The sequence below is a fragment of the Poecilia formosa genome, unplaced genomic scaffold, assembly GCF_000485575.1.
Source record: "Poecilia formosa unplaced genomic scaffold, Poecilia_formosa-5.1.2 Scaffold791, whole genome shotgun sequence".
Classification (NCBI taxonomy): domain Eukaryota; kingdom Metazoa; phylum Chordata; class Actinopteri; order Cyprinodontiformes; family Poeciliidae; genus Poecilia; species Poecilia formosa.
Window position 1 is genome coordinate 18,182 of NW_006800730.1, and position 23,422 is coordinate 41,603.

Genomic DNA, 23,422 nt, shown 5'->3' on the forward strand with positions numbered 1-23,422 from the left:
ACTGAATTGGATCTTCCTAAAGAGTCTCGGATCATCACTGAATTGGATCTTCCTAAAGAGTCTCGGATCATCACTGAATTGGATCTTTCTAAGGAGAACGAGATGGCGAGCCAACACCGGAGCTTAATGACCATCAAGTAGGAGCTACGCCTTCTGCTGGACATTGCCAACCTCGCGACTTGGTATGACCTGCCTATGTTGTCGTGCGTATTAGCAGTGGGTCACTGAAACAGAATTAACTGTTGGATCATCGGAAGAAACAAGACATCAATCTGAAGCACAGTTTGATCTGTCCTTTCTGAATTGTTCTGCTGTGTTGTTGTCTTGTAGGCAAACATATAGCTCATGGCTGGGAAAGGCTGGCAACGTGGAGGTTTCCATGCCCATGCTGCTAGAGGGTCTCCTGCAGGAGGCTCTAGGCGTGGGGGGCATCGTCCCGGGGCAGAGCCCGACGGCGCAGGACCGGGTCACCGACAGCGGGAACGGGAGCAGGCGGATGAACAACCTCCGGAGGACAGCAGGAGAGGTGAAGGACCGGAACACCATAGGCATAATAGTAGGCGAGAAGGTCAAGAACAGGATCGCGAGCGCAGTGAATCACGTGGAGGGACCGAAGACGGAGATGGAGGTGAAGAGGAAGGCGAAGAGGAGTCCGCTGATGAGAGGGAGCCAGGAGAAGACTACACCGAAGCGGAATCCAAAGATAATTATGTGTTGAGACGCAGATGGGGACCGGCCGACAACCCCGAGATCTTCGCTGCACTAGTACAAGGGGGAGGGGTGTTGGCCTGTATGTTCCCGAATCTGAATGTAGCACCTTTCACGGCCGAGGTTATGGACGGACAGGGGTTCACCATGGAGCACCTTGCAGCTATAGGCGTCCTGTGTGCCCTCCGCGCAGATAGAGACCAGCCGGCTCTTGTCCGACAACAGATTATCGTTGAAGCCATCGCACCCAACCTCCCAGTCCGGCAGTTTCTACCTCAAGACGAGGCCCGAGCAGAGTTGGAGCGGGTTCTGCAGGACACCGTCCGTCTAAGAGATGCGGGATGGTTTTCAGACGGGGTCGCCCGGTTATCTGAGACCGATCTTGCCGGCGTCTACAATAAGGCTACAGGAGCCTGGGCAGACAATGCTACACTCAGTGCTAAGCTTGGCCTCATCTATCGCCTCATTTCTCACCCTGAGTGCCGAGAGCGACAACGGTGTTTGTATGGCATCTTTATCCTACTGATAGCGTTCGCCACACGGGGGAATCTAAGCAACCGGAAGGCGGATCGCATTATGGGGGAGCTCAGGCAGCTGATGCCGACCGTAGTGCAAATGTTCCAGCACACGGATGTGGCGTTGACATATCAGAATTTCGGTCACCTGATCCATGAAAATAACGCTCATTTGATAATGGCGAGATGGCTCAGGGAGGTTCCTCAGGCTGCGATCCGCCTCCGCGTCCTACTGGACCTGGTAGCGCGTGCAATCCATCTTCACCCCAAATTTGGATGGGTCATTGTCCGACGACTATATCCGGATCAATGGCAAAATGTAATGCTGGCATTCCAAGAAGTAGATGGTCGCATCTATTATGGCTTCAGGAATGACTTAGGTGCTGTCAAAGCCCCACGGTTCTGGGCCATAACCTGGATAGCGCACAAACTCTTAACCAAGTTGGGTGATCACGAATTGTCCGGATATCGAGGGATCACGCCTGATAAACGTCGAGAGGGGGTGATTGATAAGCTAATAGAGTCATACTTGGCGGCTATGGATGACGACACACATATTCAAGGCGGCGAAACTGAGGAGGAGCAGGAGGCGTTTGTAGAGTGTCAGGCAACAGTAGCGAACCACCCAAGCATTGCCATAGAAGTAGCCTCCCTAGAAGGGCACCAAGGACCCCGAGTTCCTCGTTATGCTCAGTAGTGGTGGAGAGGGAGTCAGCCATGAGCATATGGTTGTACAAATATGAAGGTGCTTCGCCTGTACATAATGTTCAGAGATTATTCTATGTTAGACTTGACTGTGACTGCGTCTTTAGTACTATGGAACTACACACTTACCCCTGTCCACCAGTCCAGTTACCGCACAACCCGCTCCCGCAGCCAGAGCCATGGGACCAGAGCTGATGTTCAACTTTAAAGCGGAATGTGTATACCTTATTGTTTTAAAAAAAAAAAAAAAAGCCTGTTGCCAACAAAGAGCGACAGTTAGCAACAGTTAGCTCCTCTGCTGATAAGCGGTTGAATTTCTGTTGACAAGAGCAGCTGTTAGCTTCAGCGGATCAGCTGTTACTCCTGTTGACTTTCAGTTGACTTGCTGTTAGCACCAAGAGCAACAGCCAACGCCTCCGCTGATCAGCCTCCGCTTCAGCTTTCCATTTAAATTAAATAAATGTTTAACAAATACATTGTCTTAAAAAAGAAACAAAAGAAACAAAATACACTTTCAACTCACCAAGTCCAGTTCCACAACACAAAAAATGATCCCGAACGCAGTCAGGGTGAGAGAAAAAATATGCGAAAAGCTCCTTCTCAAGAAATAAAAAACACAAACTCGTCTTAAACAGCAAATCAGCTACGAGTGGTCCATTTCTCTTATCCGTCTTTTCTTTTCAGCACAATCCCGTTTGCTTCTGCACTCTCTGCTTGCTTTACACTCTCTGCTTGCTTTCTCTCACGTCAGAGAACGTAGTAACCCGATTGGCTGAAGCTAGTCACGTGGGTTACACATAAATGCGACCCTTCAGAATAAGAGAATAACAATTTTAAGATCGATTAATTCCCTATTTATTTTCCTATTTATTTATTTCCTATCTATCTAATTTACTATTATTTTTATGAAGAGGCTATTTTAACCTGGGTTACACCCTCAGTTTCAAAGAACCTAGCACCAACTAGGCGCAGCGAGAGCATTACACGTTTTCGATGTGTACCGTTACTGTGTAAACACAGATCGTAATTAGAACGTTTTCGTGTAAACATCCAACAAAAACGGAACAAAACGATAACGTTTTGTTAGATCGTTATCGTGTAAACGCCCCCTTAGATGTCCTTCTATTCCAGAACAGCTGATTCAAATGATTGCATGACCATCAAGTATTGCAGAGGCCTGTTAATCACCCTTCCTGAGAAAAAATATACCTACACAAATTGGCATATTTTCCCGTCTTGTTTTGCTACTTGTATGTGTCGTTAGCAGGTGAAGTTATATTGTTGGCTTTACCATGGGATAAATGCAAAACATATCCCCTAAATAGATTTTTGCAGAGGCAGATCATATTTTCTTTACTCCTAAATGAATTGCACTGGTTCTAAACCAGTATGAGTATTAATAGTTTAATTCTTTTGTGACAACCAAACATATTCAGCCAGCAGTTGTGTGAATGTGAGCAGATAAAACAGAGAAAAGACAAAGTGTCCTTTTGTCCATAGCAGAGTGTTCCTATTAACTTCTTATAACATTTCTTGTCTATAAAAAATCACAAGATTCATAGTTTCTTTTATGAAGGACATTTTAGTTACATTAGTCCGTTTGTTTTACACAATGTGTCATCATGGCTTTTTTCTATTTTTGTATTCATGCTTGTCCTAAAGTTAATCTTTATTAGCACATTAGCTCCACTTTATTCCAAACTAAGTTTTAGCCACATAAAATGGATGTTTTTTTTATTAGTAGATGAATATATAATCACGTCTCTAATTAGTCAAATCTCAGACTGTTACTCGTCGGTTCGTCTTGTTACTCCAGGCCACTGCTCCTCATCCCTTCTCCCTGGTTTCCTCTTGGTCTCTTCATGTCTCTGGTTTGAGTTTATTTTTGTTCCTTGGACTTTGTTTTCTTGTTTTGTAAGTTTTATTTTTAATTAAATCTACAACAGAACTTTTATGTCTCCGGCCTGCTGCATTTGGGTCCACACCTCAACCGCACACATCATGACAGATGGTGGAAATGCATTGGACTTTAAAGCCACTCTGTCCGTCACAGTCAGTTTGGAATGAATATATGTAATGTAAACATTTAAATATAAATAAAGTCCAACTTTGTTAGAAAATAAAATGACAACAATGGACTTTTTCTCTTAAATCTTCAAGTTAAGGTCTAAAATATAAAAATGTTTTTATAGTAAAAATATTTTCTGTAAATGGTGCATATTGTATCTATAGTCAGAGTAATGTCAGTAAATACCTGTCAAAATATTGCCACTGATGCATGACGTCCACTCTAGTGGACAGGTGATGATTTGTAANAAATGTCAATGGAACAAGAACTTTTCAAGTTTCTTTACAACGATGAGATGTTAAAGTTCCTCTTTATGCAGATGACAGCACAGATCGGTGTCTGTCCTGTGATTGGACAGATCGGTGTCTGTCCTGTGATTGGTGGCTTCCTGTCCAGCAGGAAGTTGTGAACAGAGTTTAAAAGCTGCTCCAGGACTGCAGACATTCACAGGAAGCTGGACCAGCAATGGCTCTGCTGAAGGTTCTGCTGCTGCTGCTGGTGCTGGGTGAGTCGGAAACTATGGAAACACTGGAGACACTGGGGACACTGGGGACACTGGAGACACGTCCACTGGTTCCAGGGAGGCTGCTGCTCTCTGTGACTCTCAAACTTCCCTCTGATTCTGTTTCAGACTGAAACTTCTTTGTATATAAACTGTGATGCTTTTCAATCTTTAACTGTTTATCCTCTTTCTGTTCCTGCAGCCATGTTTGCACCTGGTTTCTGAGTAAAGTCCTCCTTCCTCTTCTTCAGGTGTTTCAGTGAACTCAGATGTTTCTCGGCAGAAGAGAATCGTTGGAGGTCGAAACTGTGATGACAGGGAGCATGTTCATCATGTTCGACTGGAGAGCACCAATGGTGATGTAAAAATCCACTGTGGAGGAACTCTGATCCACCCTCAGTGGATCCTGACTGCAGCTCACTGTTGGAAGTCGGAGCCAGGATGGTAGGAAACAGACTTGAAGACAGTTTTATCTGCAGATAAAAACTGTACATTATAATCTAACCTTTTCTACAGGGTTATCAAAGCAACGTTAAAAGTTCATCCACGGACTGCTGGGCAGCAGCAACAACAAATCCAACAAACTCCTGTGATTTATAAGACCTTTAGACAGTTCCATGACATCATGTTGCTGAAGCTTGAGACACCAGTAACAGATGTCCGACTTGCTCGGCTGCCAGACTGCAACAATCGTCTTAAAGAGTAAGTCTTTCTCTGATCAAAACTTGACTTCAGGTTTTCTCTCTCCACTCCTCCAGTCCTGCTGCCTCTGCTTCAGCACACCTGAGTCAGGTAATCAGGCCACCAGCAGAACCAGAACCCATTTAGCTCAGGTGTGTTGGACCAGAGACACATGCAAAGGACGCAGGACACCATCACTGAGGACTGGAGGTGGACACTCCTGTGTCAGTAGATGAAGTCCTTCATGGATTCATTTTCTGTTCTTTCATTGTTCTTCATAACAATTTTCTACATTGTTATATTTTTACATTTTATTCTTGTGTTTTAGAGGCGATACTGTTAAGCTGGCAGGAGAGGGAGCAACGACAACTGGCCACAAAAATCAGCTACGTGAGAGAAATATTGAAGTTATGAAAATAAAATCTTTGTCTGTCTCTAAAGAGAAGGTTGAGTGAAGAACATGTTTATGATTCTCATGTTTCTCTACAGTGAGAAATGCTCCTATTCCATCACATCTTCAGTGTCTCAGAATGAAAGTTATTCTTTCCTACTTTACCGGGTTATATGGGATTGTATTCTCTGCTGAAGCCCCTACCAAGTTTATATCCTATGTAAGTTTGTTTCATTATCTCTCCACAGCGATTTGAAGACTTTTCTGTTTTACAACATAAACAAATGTATTGATATGAATTTTTCTACAGCGTGACGTTGGTGGGGCAGCGATGCACAACGGCATGATTTATGGAGTGATTACTGGTGGTGCACCACGCTATCCAAAGACTGGACCAGTGCCAATCATGGATGTGTGTAACTACCTGGGGTGGATAAAACAAACTACTATGAAATAAAATGATCAAATTTCCTCTATCATGTAATTTTATAATTGTATCTTCATCAGTTTGATCCACATGTTTGTAGAATTAGAATGAATTGACCTGATCTTCACCTCCCTAATGGAGTTTTCTCTTCACCTCAGAATGAAAAATAAATCAATAAATGCATGAAAAAGAAACATTTCCTGGCTCATTCATGGTTCAGTTTCTTCAATTGATATTTTCCCTGAACTGAGTCTAAAAACATGAGTTTTAAATAAGAGGAGCAACAGAAGTAATTCATTCAGTTTATTCAGTTTTTGTTTTTATTTTACATCAGAAATGAACATGAGCATCTAAACTTTGCAGCTCTGGAGTTTCTATTCCTGATTTAGTTCTAGAGAACTTTAAATTGCAACATGACCAGAGCTGTGCACCAAAATAATGAAATAGAAGTCACATAATTCAGCAATTAACAAGTAAAATCCTAATGTAAAAATAATAGAAAACCATCACATTTTTAATGATTTAAAGAAAACAAAGTTAAAAACATTTTAAAAGTTGAAATCTGGAAAAAAAAATCAGTTAAAATGTTTAAAAACAGGTTAAACTAATTATTGGTAGCTTCTAGTTGCCACAAACATGTCAGGAGTGGTGTGGTTGAGGTGGTGAGGAGATGACGCAATGAATTCATCATTAAATGATGAATTTAATGATGAAGCTCAACAGTCCAAAACAGGCTGCACGGCAGAGAAGTTAGCACACAGCTAAAGACCGGTAGCAACCGACACGAAGACTGAAACATTAGCTAAGCTAACCAGGACTAAACAGTACGACTGGAGAGCTAGGAGCTAAGCTAACCAGGACTAAACAGTACGACTAGTGATGGGTCCAGCAACACCGACGCACTGGTGCATGTATCAAACCCACAGACCAACACCTGTGTCAGTAGGCGTATTGGTTTCAGCAAGTCACGTGACCAATACAGGAACTGTTTCGAAATGACACTGGATGCCAAACTGTGTTTATAAGGAAGCGAATCTGTCAAAAGCATTAGCCAAACAAATTCTTGATCTTTTATGGAGCAGCCTCAGACGAAAGGTTTCCACAGTGTGGGACCATTTTGATCTTATATTGGAAAATAAATTAGTTTTCATTTTTGTTGTTTCATCCGGTTCCAGTTTCTACTTGATCTGAATCCAAATTCAGCTGAAACTGACTCTTAGTTTACTTTCATATTTTGTTCTGCAGGTTAAGTGTCGCACATGTTTGACTAAACTGTCTCATTTAAATAAATCCACCTTTTCAATGCTGAGGCAATTTGAGGACAGGCATGAGATCTGAAGTCTCAGATACACCTAGATAAACTCAAGGCTACAGCCATTCTACAAATTACTCAGTTGCTTTTTATAAATTATTTCACATACAGTGAACCCTCGCTGTAATGCGGTTCACTTTTCACGGTATCGCTGCTTCGCAGATTTTTTTGTGCAGTTTTTTTTCCTACAGTGTTCTTCGCCCTGATTGACCGCTGGTTGATTGACCATATGATGGGTAAAAACAATCTTCGCGCTACCCGAGTGCCAATAACGTTACGGTGTTTAATACAGATTGGCCACTCAGGAGATGGAAACTGAAACTTTCAATGTCTGCTGGAAAAAAAAATTAAAAATTAAAAAATCTGTGGCCAGAGGCAGCAGAACCCGACCGGAGGCTCGCTTGACGAGCTCCATCGCTCTGCCATAGATCCAGCTGTGAATCTCTCGGGGCAGATTGGAGGAGACGCTTTAATGCTACGACTGCGGATCAGATTAAGGCCCGATTGATGAACACGCACATCCGCTGACCTGAAAACAGGTTTTGTTCTTTGGTTTCAATGTAGAGTATTTATGTATGCTGTGTAATAACTGTAAAAAAGGATTTTGCCTATCACGGGTTATTTTCGGAACGCAACCCCTAAGAAAAACAAGGGTTCGCTGTAAATGTAGTGTTTACTTAATTTTTTTCTACAGCAGAAGTTNTTGTATCTATAGTCAGAGTAATGTCAGTAAATACCTGTCAAAATATTGCCACTGATGCATGACGTCCACTCTAGTGGACAGGTGATGATTTGTAATTTCTCCAAATACAAAGTTATTTGGAAACTACATCAGTAGTTTTAGTCTTTACTTCATGTCATAAAATATTTTTACCTGCAAGAGTTTCTACAGCAGAAGGAGGGACTGGGTATTCCTGAGTGGGTCGGCATGCTTTTCTTGAACTTTCAGTGGATGGCCAGTAGTTGGCAGTGTATTTTATACTGCACCAGTATCCACTTTAGTGGTTTGTGTGCATTCCCAAAATAAATAACATCTTGTGGGACTTCCAGATCCAGACAGACAAAATGGTAATTGTTCCATTCGTTGCAGTGCAAAAACGGCTTAACTGAAGAACTGTATGGAGAACCATCAATGGAAAATGGGGTGGAAAATGGAGGGGATAGTTCCAAACCTGGCATGCACCACCACCGGACATTGTGGTGGTGGATAAATAACAGAGGAAAGCAATTGTGGTGGATGTAGCAATACCAAGTGACTGCAAGATCAGGAAAAAGGAGCACGAGAAACTGGAGAAATACCAGGGCCTCAGAGAGGAACTGGAAGGTGAAGACCACAGTGGTGCCTGTGGTCATCGGGGCCCTCAGGGCAGTCACCCCCCATTATGAGCAGTGGCTAAAACAGATACAAGGAACAATTCTGTACTTATTGGGAGAAAAATATTCATCGAGTTGTTAACAGGATCGGTGATGGGCCTATCTACCGTGTACAACCAGAAACTGGGAACAAAACATTTCGTGTTTTGCATCGGAATCTACTGCTACATGTTAATGAATTGCCCTTTGAACAAGATAAACAAATTAAATCCTCAAACAAAACACGAAAAAAAGAATGAATACCAGAATCATGACAATCTGACAGTTGAGTAGAAATATGAAAATTCTGAAGGAGAACAACTATGTCCTCAGAACTATTCCTGTTCATGAAAGGAGTAAAGCAATCCTTCATGTTTCTGAGCAAATGTCCACAGTAATCTCAGCAGTAGCTTCAGAGTGCAGGACATTTAACGCAGGATGCTGAAATCCAACAGTGGTCCCAGAACCACTGTGTTGGTGGTACCTAAAGTGGCACCACTGAAGCCGCTTTCGCACTGCAAGGAACAGAGCAGAAGGGAACGGCACGCTTCGGTCTGGTTCCACCCATACTGCAGCCCTGTTGTGTTTACATATAACTGAGGGCGGCATCGAAGCTGAACCTGACGTCATTATTTTTTTAAACTAAACAACGGTTTTGATGCAGTGGCCGAAGCCTTTTCCTCAGAGATGCGGCGGAAAACTTTCTCTTTCCTCGTTGACCGATCTAGTTCGTTCTGTACTCGTTTATCAGGGAGTGAGCAGAGGAAAAAATTACCTCATTATGGGACCAGGTAACAGCAGAATATTGAGGGGAATTCATTGCAAATTTAAAATATTAATAATAAAAATATTAAAAAGAGCACTCTTTACAAAATACAGTAAGAGCAGTTTAGTGAGAGCCAGCTAGACCCGATCAACGGCTGACTGCAAAACCACCAACGGCTGACGCTAAACCAATCAGCTGCTGATTCTAAGCAGCCCGCTTGGCCGGCCCAATTGGAACCACAGCTGTTGTGATTCCAAGGAGCTGGGTAGAACCGGGTCAAGAGTTCTAATGCAAACACGGTCGGCCCTACTTTGAACCCGTTCCGTGCCGTTCCATTCCTCGCAGTGTAAAACGGCTTAACTGAAGAACTGTATGAAGAACCATCAATGGAGAATGAGGTGGAAAATGGAGGTGATAGTTCCGAACCTGGCATGCAGACACCAGAGGAAGAAGTGCTGCCAGTAAGCAGGTCAGCCAGAGCTGTAAAACCTACAGAGGTCTTCACATATGATCGCTTGGGTCAACCATCCCATCACCCATTGCAACCTGGAGTAAATCTAATGATTGCATGAATTCCTTGCCCCATACCGTCTTACTCTGCTACATCTGAATGTGTGCCAATATGGATATTTTAGGGCAATGATACTTTGACAAATGATAGACATTTCAAGCGACTGACATGACTTTTTATATTTGTAGCGGCCTCTCGGACTGAACATCCAGACGCTGGGAGTTTCAAACGGGTGCAATTTAATCTCAACCTTTCTTTCCATTGACACCGTGAAAACTCATTCTGCTTTCCGAGGGTGCCATTTCAAAGATTTTCCCCAGGTTTCTTTATAATCTAAAGTTGTCTCATCTCGCAGGGTGTTGCTAAGTAACCACAGAACAAACAAAGAGGAAATCTACCGTTCTTTAAAATAAAAGCCTAAATTAAAGCCACTGTTGGACCAATGAAAAATGAGAATTTTCCAATTTAGCAGTTATTTACAAGTTATATTTGTGATTTCTACTCTGGATGTCTCGAGGCATCTTTTAAAACAGGAGAGAGTGTAGTTGTGGGTTGAGCAACAGTAAATATTAAAAAAATGAATATATCCTTATTTTTGAATCAGAATTGGTCTTGTTTTTTGTCTTTGTGACCAATAAAGCCCCACCTTTCGTTCTTGGTACAACTCAAAAACCCAACCCTAACCCCAACCCTAAACAGTCAAATTTAATGTATTTTATTACAAAGGGTCACTTTTAGTAGTGACACAATAAAACAGTCCTTTTCTTCTTAACAAAATCCAAAGTTCAGTAATTGTCCTTAAAGGAAGTCACCAGTTGGGCTCTACTCATCACGCTGCTCCAGGTGATGGCAATCTGTCTATAAGATGCTCACTTTTCGATCCTTAGCTGACTCTGCGACGCTCCAGCACTGTTCCGCTCTTCGGCGTCCCACGCCCCTTTTCAGACTGACCTCATAGGCTCGGGCAGGTTCCCTTCTGCCGCGATCCTCTGCACTGAGCCATCGGCCCATCTCTCTGCACTTCGCGCCTGGCGTGCGGATTCCATCCGCCCCTCGCTCGGCGGCGCATCCGTCTCTGGCAATCACAGGATCATTCTTCGCCCTTCTCCTTCCATCCAGGTTCCTTTTATTCTGGCTTCAATCAGCCTCTGCTGACACCTGAACTCACTGATTACGGAACGCAATCCGTGCGCTCTGCCTCCTTATACGACCGCCTTCAGCCCAGCCCAGCATGTTTGGGTTGCTAAAGGGGAAAACAAAAACAATTCAAACATGCAAACCACAAAAAAGAATTAAAAAGAAAACAATCATACTTTACCCTGTGCAACATCTTGGTTATTTCTTCTTCCTTTTTATGTATATAGACGTGCTTGTTGTTGTCAGTGGGGGCGCTCTCGTGCCGCTGTGGGTCTAACAGGAAGAACGTTTCCTGGCTCTGGGCATCCGCATTCTCTGTGATCAACTCGCTTCCTTTGTGATCCACAGGTAAGATAGACGGAAACTTTTAATAGCCCATTTAAAATGTTCTGTAAATATATAACGATTAGTTAACATATTGTATTTCGTAGTGTTGTAGTATTTTTTTCATAAAAGTGCTTGATCTCCTTTGTAACTGCTGTAATGGTTATAACTGACACACATTAGTGATTAAGAAAACTGTTGTAACTGACACAAACGTTGGTATTTACTGTGTTGTAAATGGAATGTTTTGTTCAGTTTGGTTATGTAAATTTAGGATTAGATTTTCTTCATTTTTTGCTAGGGTTAGGGTTAGAGTGCACTTTGTTTTATTTTATTTCTTTGTGGAAACTCTGGATGTTGATTGGATTTAAATTATATTATATAATAATATATAATTGTATTTTATTTAGGATCAGTGCCTCCAAATCCGAGGCCATGGTCTTGAGCCGGAAAAGGGTAGAGTGCCTTCTCCGAGATAGGGTGAGAAGCTCGGTTATCCGGGAGGGACTCAGAGTAGAGCCAGTTGAGGTGGCTCGGGCATCTGGTCAGGATGCCTCCTGGACGCCTCCCTGGTGAGGTGTTCCAGGCACGTCCCACCGGGAGGAGGCCTCGGGGAAGACCCAGGACACGCTGGAGGGACTATGTCTCTCGGCTGGCCTGGGAACCCCTTGGGGTNATATTGGATGAACATGAGACATCTCATGCAGCTCTGGATTATTTGGTGATTAAAGTTAATTTGTAAATCAAACTGTGAGGATACTTTTTTTCTGAAGAAATCAAATGGCTGTTTGTTATAATCCGCAATAATATCCACTGTCACATAACTAGAAAATAAATGTATTTTGTCTGATCCGATTGTAACTCTTGTGTTTATTTCTAATTATTAGTGAAGAAAATAATGGATTTCCAGTAAAATATTAAACATATTTTTTTTGTTTTAAAACTCATCATTAAAGACAACAAAACTAAAATGTCCATCAGAGAGTTCATGTAGAAAACAATAATATCTGCATGGATATGTTGAATTATTCTGGTAAATTCTAGCAGTTTTGAACACATTTTCTAATGATAACTTAAACTTTAGAAACATTAAATGGACAAATACTCAAACCTTTTCGGTCTTTGGAGAAGATCAGAGGGAGCTAAACGTTTAGCTTTGCGCTAAATAATTACCTAGCAAGATAAATATTATTTGCTAGTTTAAGAGAGTAAAAATCATCAAGTTCTGACTCGTTGTATTTTCTTATCCTCCAGGATTTAATGACGCAATGCGTGGAAATACAAGCCATACAGAGTTAACAATCAGAGCTCCACGCCATGCATTTTCAGGGTTTATTCCAACATTCAAAAGTATAAAATCACATCAACAACACAGACACTTCATACACATGAAGACAGACCTTAATTTACCTGAGACTAATAGGATAAGGAAAAAAAAACAAGGCAAAGACGTCTTTGGAGAGTTGCAAAAGCAAATCTGATATGTTCCTCTGGGGCCCTTACTGTTATACAAAAGGGTGTTTCCTTTGTTTTAATTTATGCAATTATGCAATTAAGGTGTGTTCTTAATTCTTAATTGCAATTAAGAAGGTAATTTGAAATGGATAGATCCAGTTTCAAATTACTCAGTTTGGGCAATTTTATTACCTTCTGAGACCTCTTTAATTTCAGTGCTACAGCACTTCTCTATCTAGACAAGGGAGAGCAAAGGTCATTTAGAGCAAGCTCTTCTCATGCCAGTTTGAAATGTGATGTCCCTCCTAATTCCTGGTTGGAACAAAGCCTCTAGTCTTTTACCAGAGTTCAACCAATAGCAAACCTGTCTTAAACCTATTTTATTTCCCTGTTGTGTAATTCCTAATACAGATCAGTGCAGTAATTTTAAATTGACATGAAGCCTGGTACGCAAAGTGGTTCAGAACTTCTGCATCCTCTTGGACTCCATGTAGTTGTTACTGTAAAGCTACAAATTAAGACTACTTCAAATGATGTTAATTTTAACTAACTGGTATTCTACTGACTAAATTGCAATTATTGTCAGTATTGTATTGTTAGTTTTGTTCTTAAGTTTTAGTGTTTTCTCTGAGGAAGATCTCCTGGCTCCCTGCTCATTTGAGACACGGCCTTTGTGCGAGAGTTAATTTATGACGTGGTTCCTCCCGCATAACAGACATTCTTTTCTGCAGGGCTAACTTAAAGCCCTCTAAGATTTTATCCAAAGGACTCTAGCTTAATCCACTATTTTCACATGTCGTAAGATTTAACTGTATTAAACACTAAGAATATTTACTTTCCTCAACACTAGCTAAATATTTAGTTTTGAGCTAAATAATTAGTAAACTTAATATTTAGTGTAGTTGCTAACTAGATATTTTAATGGCAAGCATAAATGTTCAACACGGATCCGCCTCAAGGACTCCGCTTCCTCCGCCAGCGTCGGCTGCCCGACCCGCTTCCTGGTTCTTCGCCCACGCTGGTTGGGTAGTTTTTTGTATGGACTAAGTTTTGTTTTCTGGACTCTCGCCCCCTTAATAAATTAAGTTGGATAAACTGAATTTAATTTCTAGCCATCAATTGAAGCAAGTCAAATAAGTTAGTTCAACAATTTTTCTTCTTCTCTTCACTGTAACTGAATTCTACTTTTAACCCATTTATGAAATGGGTCAAAAAGTTTGTCAGCACTGTAAATTCTAATTGTTCAAAGCAGTGAAAAGCAATTTAAACAAAACAAATTAATTACCAGGTTCTGTGTAGTTAATTCGGGCATTGCAGATGTCTCCGTCGCAGCAGCTGCTCTTTTCTACCACTCTGTAAGCTCCATAGTGGACGGCAGGGCCGGCCCAAGCCTCCTTTTGTTGTCCTCCCATTTCTGCTAATAATGTGGATTATTGTAATCAACAGTCGGACGACTAGATCATTCACAATTATTCCAATAAACTTATCACATCTCTCTCAGTGTTGTTTACATTATATCCTATATGCATGTGTAATATAGGATTCATTTATAGGGCGCCGATTTCCTTAATTTTGGGGAATTGGTGATCTGCCAATACTTACATGTGAAGCCAATCTTATCCTCTGATCTCATCTACCTCAACAAAGGTTATAAAAATCAGCCTCTGTCCTCTTCTGCTCTGTAGTGAGAGGTTTGACAGTCTGCATGTTTTAACAGAAGTTTCACAAACCTTAGAACAGTGATTCCCAAAGATTTTCTGGCCCCCACCACCCCATGGATTACAATAACCTCCANCCCCCGGAGGAGCTGGAAGAAGTGGCTGGGGAGAGGGAAGTCTGGGCCTCCCTTCTGAAGCTGCTCCTCCCGTGACCCGACCCCAGATGAAGCGGAAGAAAATGGATGGATGGATAGATATTTAGTTATTTGTTTGTTTTTCTTTAATTGAAAATGGGCAGCTCAGACTAAACGAGCGCTTGCCAGAGTAACATTGTTTCAGCTCGCTTCCTCTGTGATCCACAGATCTTGGTTGCACAGGATTCATCTGCCTGTGCACCACTTGATACTGGCCCAGATTCCCCTAGGCCTGGTGCCGGTAACAAATACAATCAAGTTTTCCCTTGAGCAAAGCTTACTGCAAGGTGTGCACAACAAAAACAGAAAAATTACAAATTGTTTTTAGACTATTTTCTAGCGCAAATCTCTCAGTTCACCTCAGATAAGGTCAAATTGATTTACAAGTAAATTTGCAGTAAAATATATAAGCTGCTTGTTTTGAGTCAATTCCTTATTATTGATGAAAAAGTTAATGTTTCATTTGCTGATTATTTAAATTATAAAAGGGGAAAATATTTGGTTAGTCAAATGAAATGTCAATGGAACAAGAACTTTTCAAGTTTCTTTACAACGATGAGATGTTAAAGTTCCTCTTTATGCAGATGACAGCACAGATCGGTGTCTGTCCTGTGATTGGACAGATCGGTGTCTGTCCTGTGATTGGTGGCTTCCTGTCCAGCAGGAAGTTGTGAACAGAGTTTAAAAGCTGCTCCAGGACTGCAGACATTCACAGGAAGCTGGACCAGCAATGGCTCTGCTGAAGGTTCTGCTGCTGCTGCTGGTGCTGGGTGAGTCGGAAACTATGGAAACACTGGAGACACTGGGGACACTGGGGACACTGGAGACACGTCCACTGGTTCCAGGGAGGCTGCTGCTCTCTGTGACTCTCAAACTTCCCTCTGATTCTGTTTCAGACTGAAACTTCTTTGTATATAAACTGTGATGCTTTTCAATCTTTAACTGTTTATCCTCTTTCTGTTCCTGCAGCCATGTTTGCACCTGGTTTCTGAGTAAAGTCCTCCTTCCTCTTCTTCAGGTGTTTCAGTGAACTCAGATGTTTCTCGGCAGAAGAGAATCGTTGGAGGTCGAAACTGTGATGACAGGGAGCATGTTCATCATGTTCGACTGGAGAGCACCAATGGTGATGTAAAAATCCACTGTGGAGGAACTCTGATCCACCCTCAGTGGATCCTGACTGCAGCTCACTGTTGGAAGTCGGAGCCAGGATGGTAGGAAACAGACTTGAAGACAGTTTTATCTGCAGATAAAAACTGTACATTATAATCTAACCTTTTCTACAGGGTTATCAAAGCAACGTTAAAAGTTCATCCACGGACTGCTGGGCAGCAGCAACAACAAATCCAACAAACTCCTGTGATTTATAAGACCTTTAGACAGTTCCATGACATCATGTTGCTGAAGCTTGAGACACCAGTAACAGATGTCCGACTTGCTCGGCTGCCAGACTGCAACAATCGTCTTAAAGAGTAAGTCTTTCTCTGATCAAAACTTGACTTCAGGTTTTCTCTCTCCACTCCTCCAGTCCTGCTGCCTCTGCTTCAGCACACCTGAGTCAGGTAATCAGGCCACCAGCAGAACCAGAACCCATTTAGCTCAGGTGTGTTGGACCAGAGACACATGCAAAGGACGCAGGACACCATCACTGAGGACTGGAGGTGGACACTCCTGTGTCAGTAGATGAAGTCCTTCATGGATTCATTTTCTGTTCTTTCATTGTTCTTCATAACAATTTTCTACATTGTTATATTTTTACATTTTATTCTTGTGTTTTAGAGGCGATACTGTTAAGCTGGCAGGAGAGGGAGCAACGACAACTGGCCACAAAAATCAGCTACGTGAGAGAAATATTGAAGTTATGAAAATAAAATCTTTGTCTGTCTCTAAAGAGAAGGTTGAGTGAAGAACATGTTTATGATTCTCATGTTTCTCTACAGTGAGAAATGCTCCTATTCCATCACATCTTCAGTGTCTCAGAATGAAAGTTATTCTTTCCTACTTTACCGGGTTATATGGGATTGTATTCTCTGCTGAAGCCCCTACCAAGTTTATATCCTATGTAAGTTTGTTTCATTATCTCTCCACAGCGATTTGAAGACTTTTCTGTTTTACAACATAAACAAATGTATTGATATGAATTTTTCTACAGCGTGACGTTGGTGGGGCAGCGATGCACAACGGCATGATTTATGGAGTGATTACTGGTGGTGCACCACGCTATCCAAAGACTGGACCAGTGCCAATCATGGATGTGTGTAACTACCTGGGGTGGATAAAACAAACTACTATGAAATAAAATGATCAAATTTCCTCTATCATGTAATTTTATAATTGTATCTTCATCAGTTTGATCCACATGTTTGTAGAATTAGAATGAATTGACCTGATCTTCACCTCCCTAATGGAGTTTTCTCTTCACCTCAGAATGAAAAATAAATCAATAAATGCATGAAAAAGAAACATTTCCTGGCTCATTCATGGTTCAGTTTCTTCAATTGATATTTTCCCTGAACTGAGTCTAAAAACATGAGTTTTAAATAAGAGGAGCAACAGAAGTAATTCATTCAGTTTATTCAGTTTTTGTTTTTATTTTACATCAGAAATGAACATGAGCATCTAAACTTTGCAGCTCTGGAGTTTCTATTCCTGATTTAGTTCTAGAGAACTTTAAATTGCAACATGACCAGAGCTGTGCACCAAAATAATGAAATAGAAGTCACATAATTCAGCAATTAACAAGTAAAATCCTAATGTAAAAATAATAGAAAACCATCACATTTTTAATGATTTAAAGAAAACAAAGTTAAAAACATTTTAAAAGTTGAAATCTGGAAAAAAAAATCAGTTAAAATGTTTAAAAACAGGTTAAACTAATTATTGGTAGCTTCTAGTTGCCACAAACATGTCAGGAGTGGTGTGGTTGAGGTGGTGAGGAGATGACGCAATGAATTCATCATTAAATGATGAATTTAATGATGAAGCTCAACAGTCCAAAACAGGCTGCACGGCAGAGAAGTTAGCACACAGCTAAAGACCGGTAGCAACCGACACGAAGACTGAAACATTAGCTAAGCTAACCAGGACTAAACAGTACGACTGGAGAGCTAGGAGCTAAGCTAACCAGGACTAAACAGTACGACTGGAGAGCTAGGAGCTAAGCTAACCAGTACGACTGGAGAGCNGTCTGCATGTTTTAACAGAAGTTTCACAAACCTTAGAACAGTGATTCCCAAAGATTTTCTGGCCCCCACCACCCCATGGATTACAATAACCTCCATACCACACCCCCCATAAAAGAAAAAATAATCAACTGGGCAACACATCGTTCAACCAGACATGAACCTATATTTGTTATCAAACTCCACTGAAGCTTATTTCACTCTTCAGGTTGCAACAAAACACACTACAAACCATCTTTACAGCGAAACACTTTTGTGTAACAATTTTTTTTCCATTCATCCAAACCGCTTCCCGCTTCGTCTTGCTGAAAACCACGTGACTGATAACAACGATGCCTAGCATTGCATGGGTCACGTGATTCCTTCATTTTGCGTGTCGGTTTTCAAAATAAAAGCATGATGAGCCGTGCCGCTTCATGGGTTGTATTTGATCGCGCATATTTGTCTTTAGCTGTAGCCGAAATAAAAGGAACCTTAACAAACATGTGTGTTAATAATTTTGATTATGTCACTCATCAAAATGTAATGTTTGTTACTGGTTTTCTCAATTGTTGATTGATATATTTTATGACTTTATATTTGTGTTTTTATTATATAAAGCACTTTGAAACTCCATTGTTGCTGAAATGTGCTACACAAATAAACGTGATTGAAATGGAGCCAGCTAGAGGAAAAAAAATCTGACATCTGGGAATACTTTGAGATGATGCTCACAAGATTCTTAAATAAAAATAATCAACCCTATTCACCTCCAAAATTCTCACCTTTTTGAAATTTCCACTATTTCTTTATACTGCAGAGAAATATCAGTCTTGCACAGCAGAAACACACTTAAAGCTGTTGGAAGAGTAAAATTCTGGCCTGATAAGTAAAAATATAAAGGATCAGAGAGCCAATAGAAATCCAATGAAAAGAGACTTTTTGAAGCACTGCACTCCGAATACACTGAAACAAATGTCTATTGTCAAATCAGTTAATGAGAAAAGAAAACAGCCACTAACAGTCAACATGAATTGGCAAATCGTTTTAATAACCATAAAGACTAATTGACTAGCAGTACATCTTTTTACTTTTTCCAGATGTTACTTCAAAATTTACTTAAACTTTTGAAAACCAAATTGTAGTTTCTGAGACGTTTTACATAATAAACATGTAATTTAAATTTTAATTTCAACAGTGAAAGAAAATAAATATTTTTGCACTTCCTCCTTTATTTTGCAAGCAATTTTTATGTTAATATTTTATCATAATTATTTTTATGGCTTTATGTAAGCCTATAAAAAGAGTTAAAATTAAAATTAACAACACGTAACTGCAATAGAGAAAAAGTTCCATCATTTTTATGTTATATTTGTGTCAACTAGAAGATACCATTAATTAGTTTTATCTGTTTATAAATACTTTCTTAAAACTTCTTTCATTCCATATTTTGACTTTTAAATTGTTGAAATTTGTTTCCTATCTTTATTAAAAATGTGATGTTTTATATTTAAGTTATTAGGATTTTATTATCTGTTAATTGCTGAATTATGTGACTTCTGTTTCATTATTTTTGTGCACAGCTCTTTGGTCGTGTTGCAGTTTAAAGTTCTCTAGATCTAAATCAGGAATAGAAACTCCAAAACTGCAAAGTTTAGATGCTGCATGTTCAAAAATAAAGCAAAAAACTGATAAAATAAATTACTTCTGGTGTTTCTCTTCATGTTATTTAAAACTCATGTTTTTAGACTCATTTCAGGGAAAATATCAACTGAAAAAACTGAACCATGAACATAAAGACAATCAGCCAGGAAATGTTTCTTTTCATGCATTTATAGATTTATTTTTCATTTCTGAGGTGAAGAGAAAACTCCACTAGGGAGGTGAAGATCAGGTGAGAACAAAACAAAACAAAACAATGCATTTATTCTAATTCTACAAACATGTGGATCAAACTGATGAAGATACAATTATAAAATTATATGTGAGAGGAAATTTGATGAGAATTTTATTTCATAACAGTTTCTTTTATCCACCCCAGGGAATCACACACATCCTTGATTACAACTGGACTCTGACATGTGTAGTGTGGTTCACTAAAAAATGCCACTCCATAAATCATGCCATTGTGCATCGCTGCTCCAATGGCATGAACGTCGGCCTGTAGAAAAATTTTATCAATATATTTATTTATGTTGTAAAACAGAAAATACTTCTAATCGCTGTAGAGAGATACTGAAGAAACTTACATACCGTACCTTGCATATATGCTTGTTTGGTGTTTCAGCATCAAATATATGCCCATATGTCGGATGGATATAGGAAACCTGAACAACTTTCATGTCGACACACTGAAGTTGGGATGGAATAGCATCACTGAGGGATACTGTAGAGAAACATGAGAATCATAAACATGTTCTTCACTCAACCTTTTCTGTAGAGACAGAAACAAAGATTTTATTCTCATAACTTCAATATTTCTCTCACACCGCTTATTATTCGGGCCAGTTGTCGTTCCTCCCTCTCCTGCCAGTTTAACAGTATCGCCTCTAAAACAATGTAAAAATATAATAATGAAGAAAATTAATTGTTATGAAGAACAATGCAAGAACAAATCCATGAAGGACTTCATCCACTGACACAGGAGTGTCCACCTCCAGTCCTCAGTGACGGTGTCCTGTGTCCTTTACATGTGTCTCTGGTCCAACACACCTGAGCTAAACGGGTTCTGGTTCTGCTGGTGGCCTGATTACCTGACTCAGGTGTGCTGAAGCAGAGGCAGCAGGACTGGAAGAGTGGAGAGGGAAAACCTGAAGTCATGTTTTGATCAGAGAAAGACTTACACTTTAAGACGATTGTTGCAGTCTGGTAGCTGAGCAGGTTGGACATCTGTTACTGGGGTCTGAAGTTTCAGCAAAATGAGGCCATTTGTCCTTTGAGTAGCGTATTGGATCACCTGAATCTGCTGCCCAGCAGTCTGTGGATGAACTTTTAACATTGCTACGTTAGACCTGCAGAAAAGGTTAGATTATAATGAACACAAAGAAAACCTGATCATCTGCAGATAAAAATGTCTTCATGTCTGTTTCCTACCATCCTGGCTTCCAGCAGTGAGCTGCAGTCAGGATCCACTGAGAATGGATCAGGGATCCTCCACAGTGAATCCTTTNTACATCTTTTTACTTTTTCCAGATGTTACTTCAAAATTTACTTAAACTTTTGAAAACCAAATTGTAGTTTCTGAGAAGTTTTACATAATAAACATGTAATTTAGATTTTAATTTCAACAGTGAAAGAAAATATTTTTGCACTTCCTCCTTTATTTTGCAAGCAATTTTTATGTTAATATTTTATCATAATTCTTTTTATGGCTTTATGTAAGCCTATAAAAAGAGTTAAAATTAAAATTAACACGTAACTGCAATAGAGAAAAAGTTCCATCATTTTTTGTTATATTTGTGTCAACTAGAAGATACCATTAATTAGTTTTATCTGTTTATAAATAATTTCTTAAAACTTCTTTCATTCCATATTTTGACTTTTAAATTGTTTTTAATTGTTGAAATTTGTTTATCTTTATTAAAAATGTGATGTTTTATATTTAAGTTATTAGGATTTTATTATCTGTTAATTTTTGCATTATGTGACTTCTGTTTCATTATTTTTGTGCACAGCTCTTTGATCGTGTTGCAGTTTAAAGTTCTCTAGAACTAAATCAGGAATAGAAACTCCAGAGCTGCAGAGTTTAGATGCTGCATGTTCAAAAATAAAGAAAAAAACTGATAAAATAAATTACTTCTGGTGTTCCTCTTCATGTGATTTAAAACTCATGTTTTTAGACTCATTTCAGGGAAAATATCAACTAAAAAAACTGAACCATGAATGTAAAGACAATAAGCCAGGAAATGTTTCTTTTCATGCATTTATTGATTTATTTTTCATTTCTCAGGTGAAGAGAAAACTCCATTAGGGAGGTGAAGATCAGGTGAGCAAAAAACAAAACAATTAATTTATTTATTCTAATTCTACAAACATGTGGATCAAACTGATGAAGATACAATTATAAAATTATATGTGAGAGGAAATTTGATGAGAATTTTATTTAATAACAGTTTCTTTTATCCACCCCAGGGAATCACACACATCCTTGATTACAACTGGACTCTGACATGTGTAGTGTGGTTCACTAAAAAATGCCACTCCATAAATCATGCCATTGTGCATCGCTGCTCCACCAACGTCGGCCTGTAGAAAAATTTTATCAATATATTTATTCATGTTGTAAAACAGAAAAGACTTCTAATCGCTGTAGAGAGATATTGAAGAAACTCAAGTACTGTACCTTGCACATATCCTTGTTTGTTGTTTCAGCATCATATATATGCCCATATGTCGGATGGTTATAGGGAACCTGAACAACTTTCATGTTGACACACTGAAGTTGGGATGGAATAGCATCAGTGAGGGGCACTGTAGAGAAACATGAGAATCATAAACATGTTCTTCACTTGACCTTTTCTGTAGAGACAGAAACAAAGATTTTATTAACATAACTTCAATATTTCTCTCACATAGCTTATTATTGGGCCTGGGTGTTGTTCCTCCCTCTCCTGCCAGTTTAACATTATCGCCTCTAAAACAAAATAGGAATAAAATGTAAAAATACAAGATAACAAAGAAGAAAATTTATTGTTATGAAGAACAATGAAAGAACAGAAAATGAATCCATGAAGGATTTCATCCACTGACACAGGAGTGTCCACCTCCAGTCCTCAGTGATGGTGTCCTGCGTCCTTTACATGTGTCTCTGGTCCAACACACCTGAGCTAAACGGGTTCTGGTTCTGCTGGTGGCCTGATTACCTGACTCAGGTGTGCTGAAGCAGAGGCAGCAGGACTGGAGGAGTGGAGACAGAAAACCTGGAGTCATGTTTTTGATTAGAGAAATACTTACCTTCCAAGTTCACGCCTGCAGTTTGGTAGCTGAGCAGGTCGGACATCTGTTACTGGTGTCTGAAGCTTCAGCAAAATGAGGCCATTCTTCCTTTGAGTAGCATATTGGATTACCTGAATCTGCTGCCCAGCAGTCTGTGGATGAACTTTTAACACTGCTAAGTTAGACCTGCAGAAAAGATTCGATTATAATGAACACAAAGAAAACCTGATCATCTGCAAATAAAAAAGTTTTCATGTATCTTTCCTACCATCCTGGCTTCCAGCAGTGAGCTGCAGTCAGGATCCACTCAGGGTGGATCAGAGATCCTCCACAGCGGATCCTTTTATCACCCTTGCTGCTCTCCAGTCGAACATGATGAAGACGCTCCCCGTCATCACAGTTTAGACCTCCAATGATTCTCTTCTGCAGAGAAACACCTGAGTTCACTGAAACACCTGAAGAAGAGAAAGGAGGACTTTACTCAGAAACCAGGTGCAAACATGGCTGCAGGAACAGAAAGAGGATAAACAGTTAAAGATTGAAAAGCATCACAGTTTATATGCAAAGAAGTTTCAGTCTGAAACAGAATCAGAGGGAAGTTTGAGAGTCACAGAGAGCAGCA

At 40.0% G+C, this 23,422-nt stretch overlaps 4 protein-coding genes across 4 annotated transcripts in view; 3 read left to right on the forward strand and 1 right to left on the reverse strand.

Annotated features, from left to right (window-relative positions):
* LOC103131600 (anionic trypsin-2-like) overlaps positions 1-6,027 on the forward strand; it is a 7,634-nt gene extending 1,607 nt beyond the window's left edge. Inside the window, exons 2-7 of the mRNA XM_007543272.2 lie at positions 4,393-4,501; positions 4,750-4,942; positions 5,015-5,200; positions 5,508-5,569; positions 5,669-5,790; positions 5,881-6,027. Of these exons, the coding sequence (XP_007543334.1) occupies positions 4,462-4,501; positions 4,750-4,942; positions 5,015-5,200; positions 5,508-5,569; positions 5,669-5,790; positions 5,881-6,027 (750 nt within the window). The 5' untranslated portion in view covers positions 4,393-4,461. The remainder of the gene's footprint in view (positions 1-4,392; positions 4,502-4,749; positions 4,943-5,014; positions 5,201-5,507; positions 5,570-5,668; positions 5,791-5,880) is intronic.
* Positions 6,028-15,275: 9,248 nt separating this feature from the next.
* LOC103131601 (anionic trypsin-2-like) lies at positions 15,276-17,003 on the forward strand. Its single transcript, XM_007543273.2, has 6 exons — positions 15,276-15,477; positions 15,726-15,918; positions 15,991-16,176; positions 16,484-16,545; positions 16,645-16,766; positions 16,857-17,003. Exons 1-6 carry the CDS (start codon positions 15,438-15,440, stop codon positions 17,001-17,003), a joined length of 750 nt encoding a protein of 249 aa, XP_007543335.1. The 5' UTR covers positions 15,276-15,437.
* A 532-nt stretch (positions 17,004-17,535) lies between these two features.
* Positions 17,536-23,422, forward strand: part of LOC103131595 (phospholipase A2 inhibitor and Ly6/PLAUR domain-containing protein-like) — a 42,893-nt gene continuing 37,006 nt past the window's right edge. The window contains exons 1-2 of the mRNA XM_007543266.2: positions 17,536-17,551; positions 18,005-18,010. The gene's annotated coding sequence lies outside the window, so the exon portion shown is untranslated. The remainder of the gene's footprint in view (positions 17,552-18,004; positions 18,011-23,422) is intronic.
* LOC103131602 (mite allergen Der f 3-like) lies at positions 19,143-22,864 on the reverse strand. The gene is made up of 6 exons (XM_016666766.1): positions 22,819-22,864; positions 20,959-21,040; positions 20,709-20,876; positions 20,353-20,414; positions 20,124-20,251; positions 19,143-19,160 (listed from the first exon to the last, which is right to left on the reverse strand). Exons 1-6 carry the CDS (start codon positions 22,862-22,864, stop codon positions 19,143-19,145), a joined length of 504 nt encoding a protein of 167 aa, XP_016522252.1.

What these genes read in the sequence shown, in the direction of transcription:
- LOC103131601 (XM_007543273.2), top strand. Translation starts at nt 15,438, where the DNA reads ATGGCTCTGCTGAAGGTTCTGCTGCTGCTGCTGGTGCTGG. An exon ending in TGGCCACAAAAATCAGCTAC is followed by an intron (nt 16,546 to 16,644) that starts GTGAGAGAAATA and finishes GTTTCTCTACAG; the next exon opens with TGAGAAATGCTCCTATTCCA. An exon ending in CTACCAAGTTTATATCCTAT is followed by an intron (nt 16,767 to 16,856) that starts GTAAGTTTGTTT and finishes ATTTTTCTACAG; the next exon opens with CGTGACGTTGGTGGGGCAGC.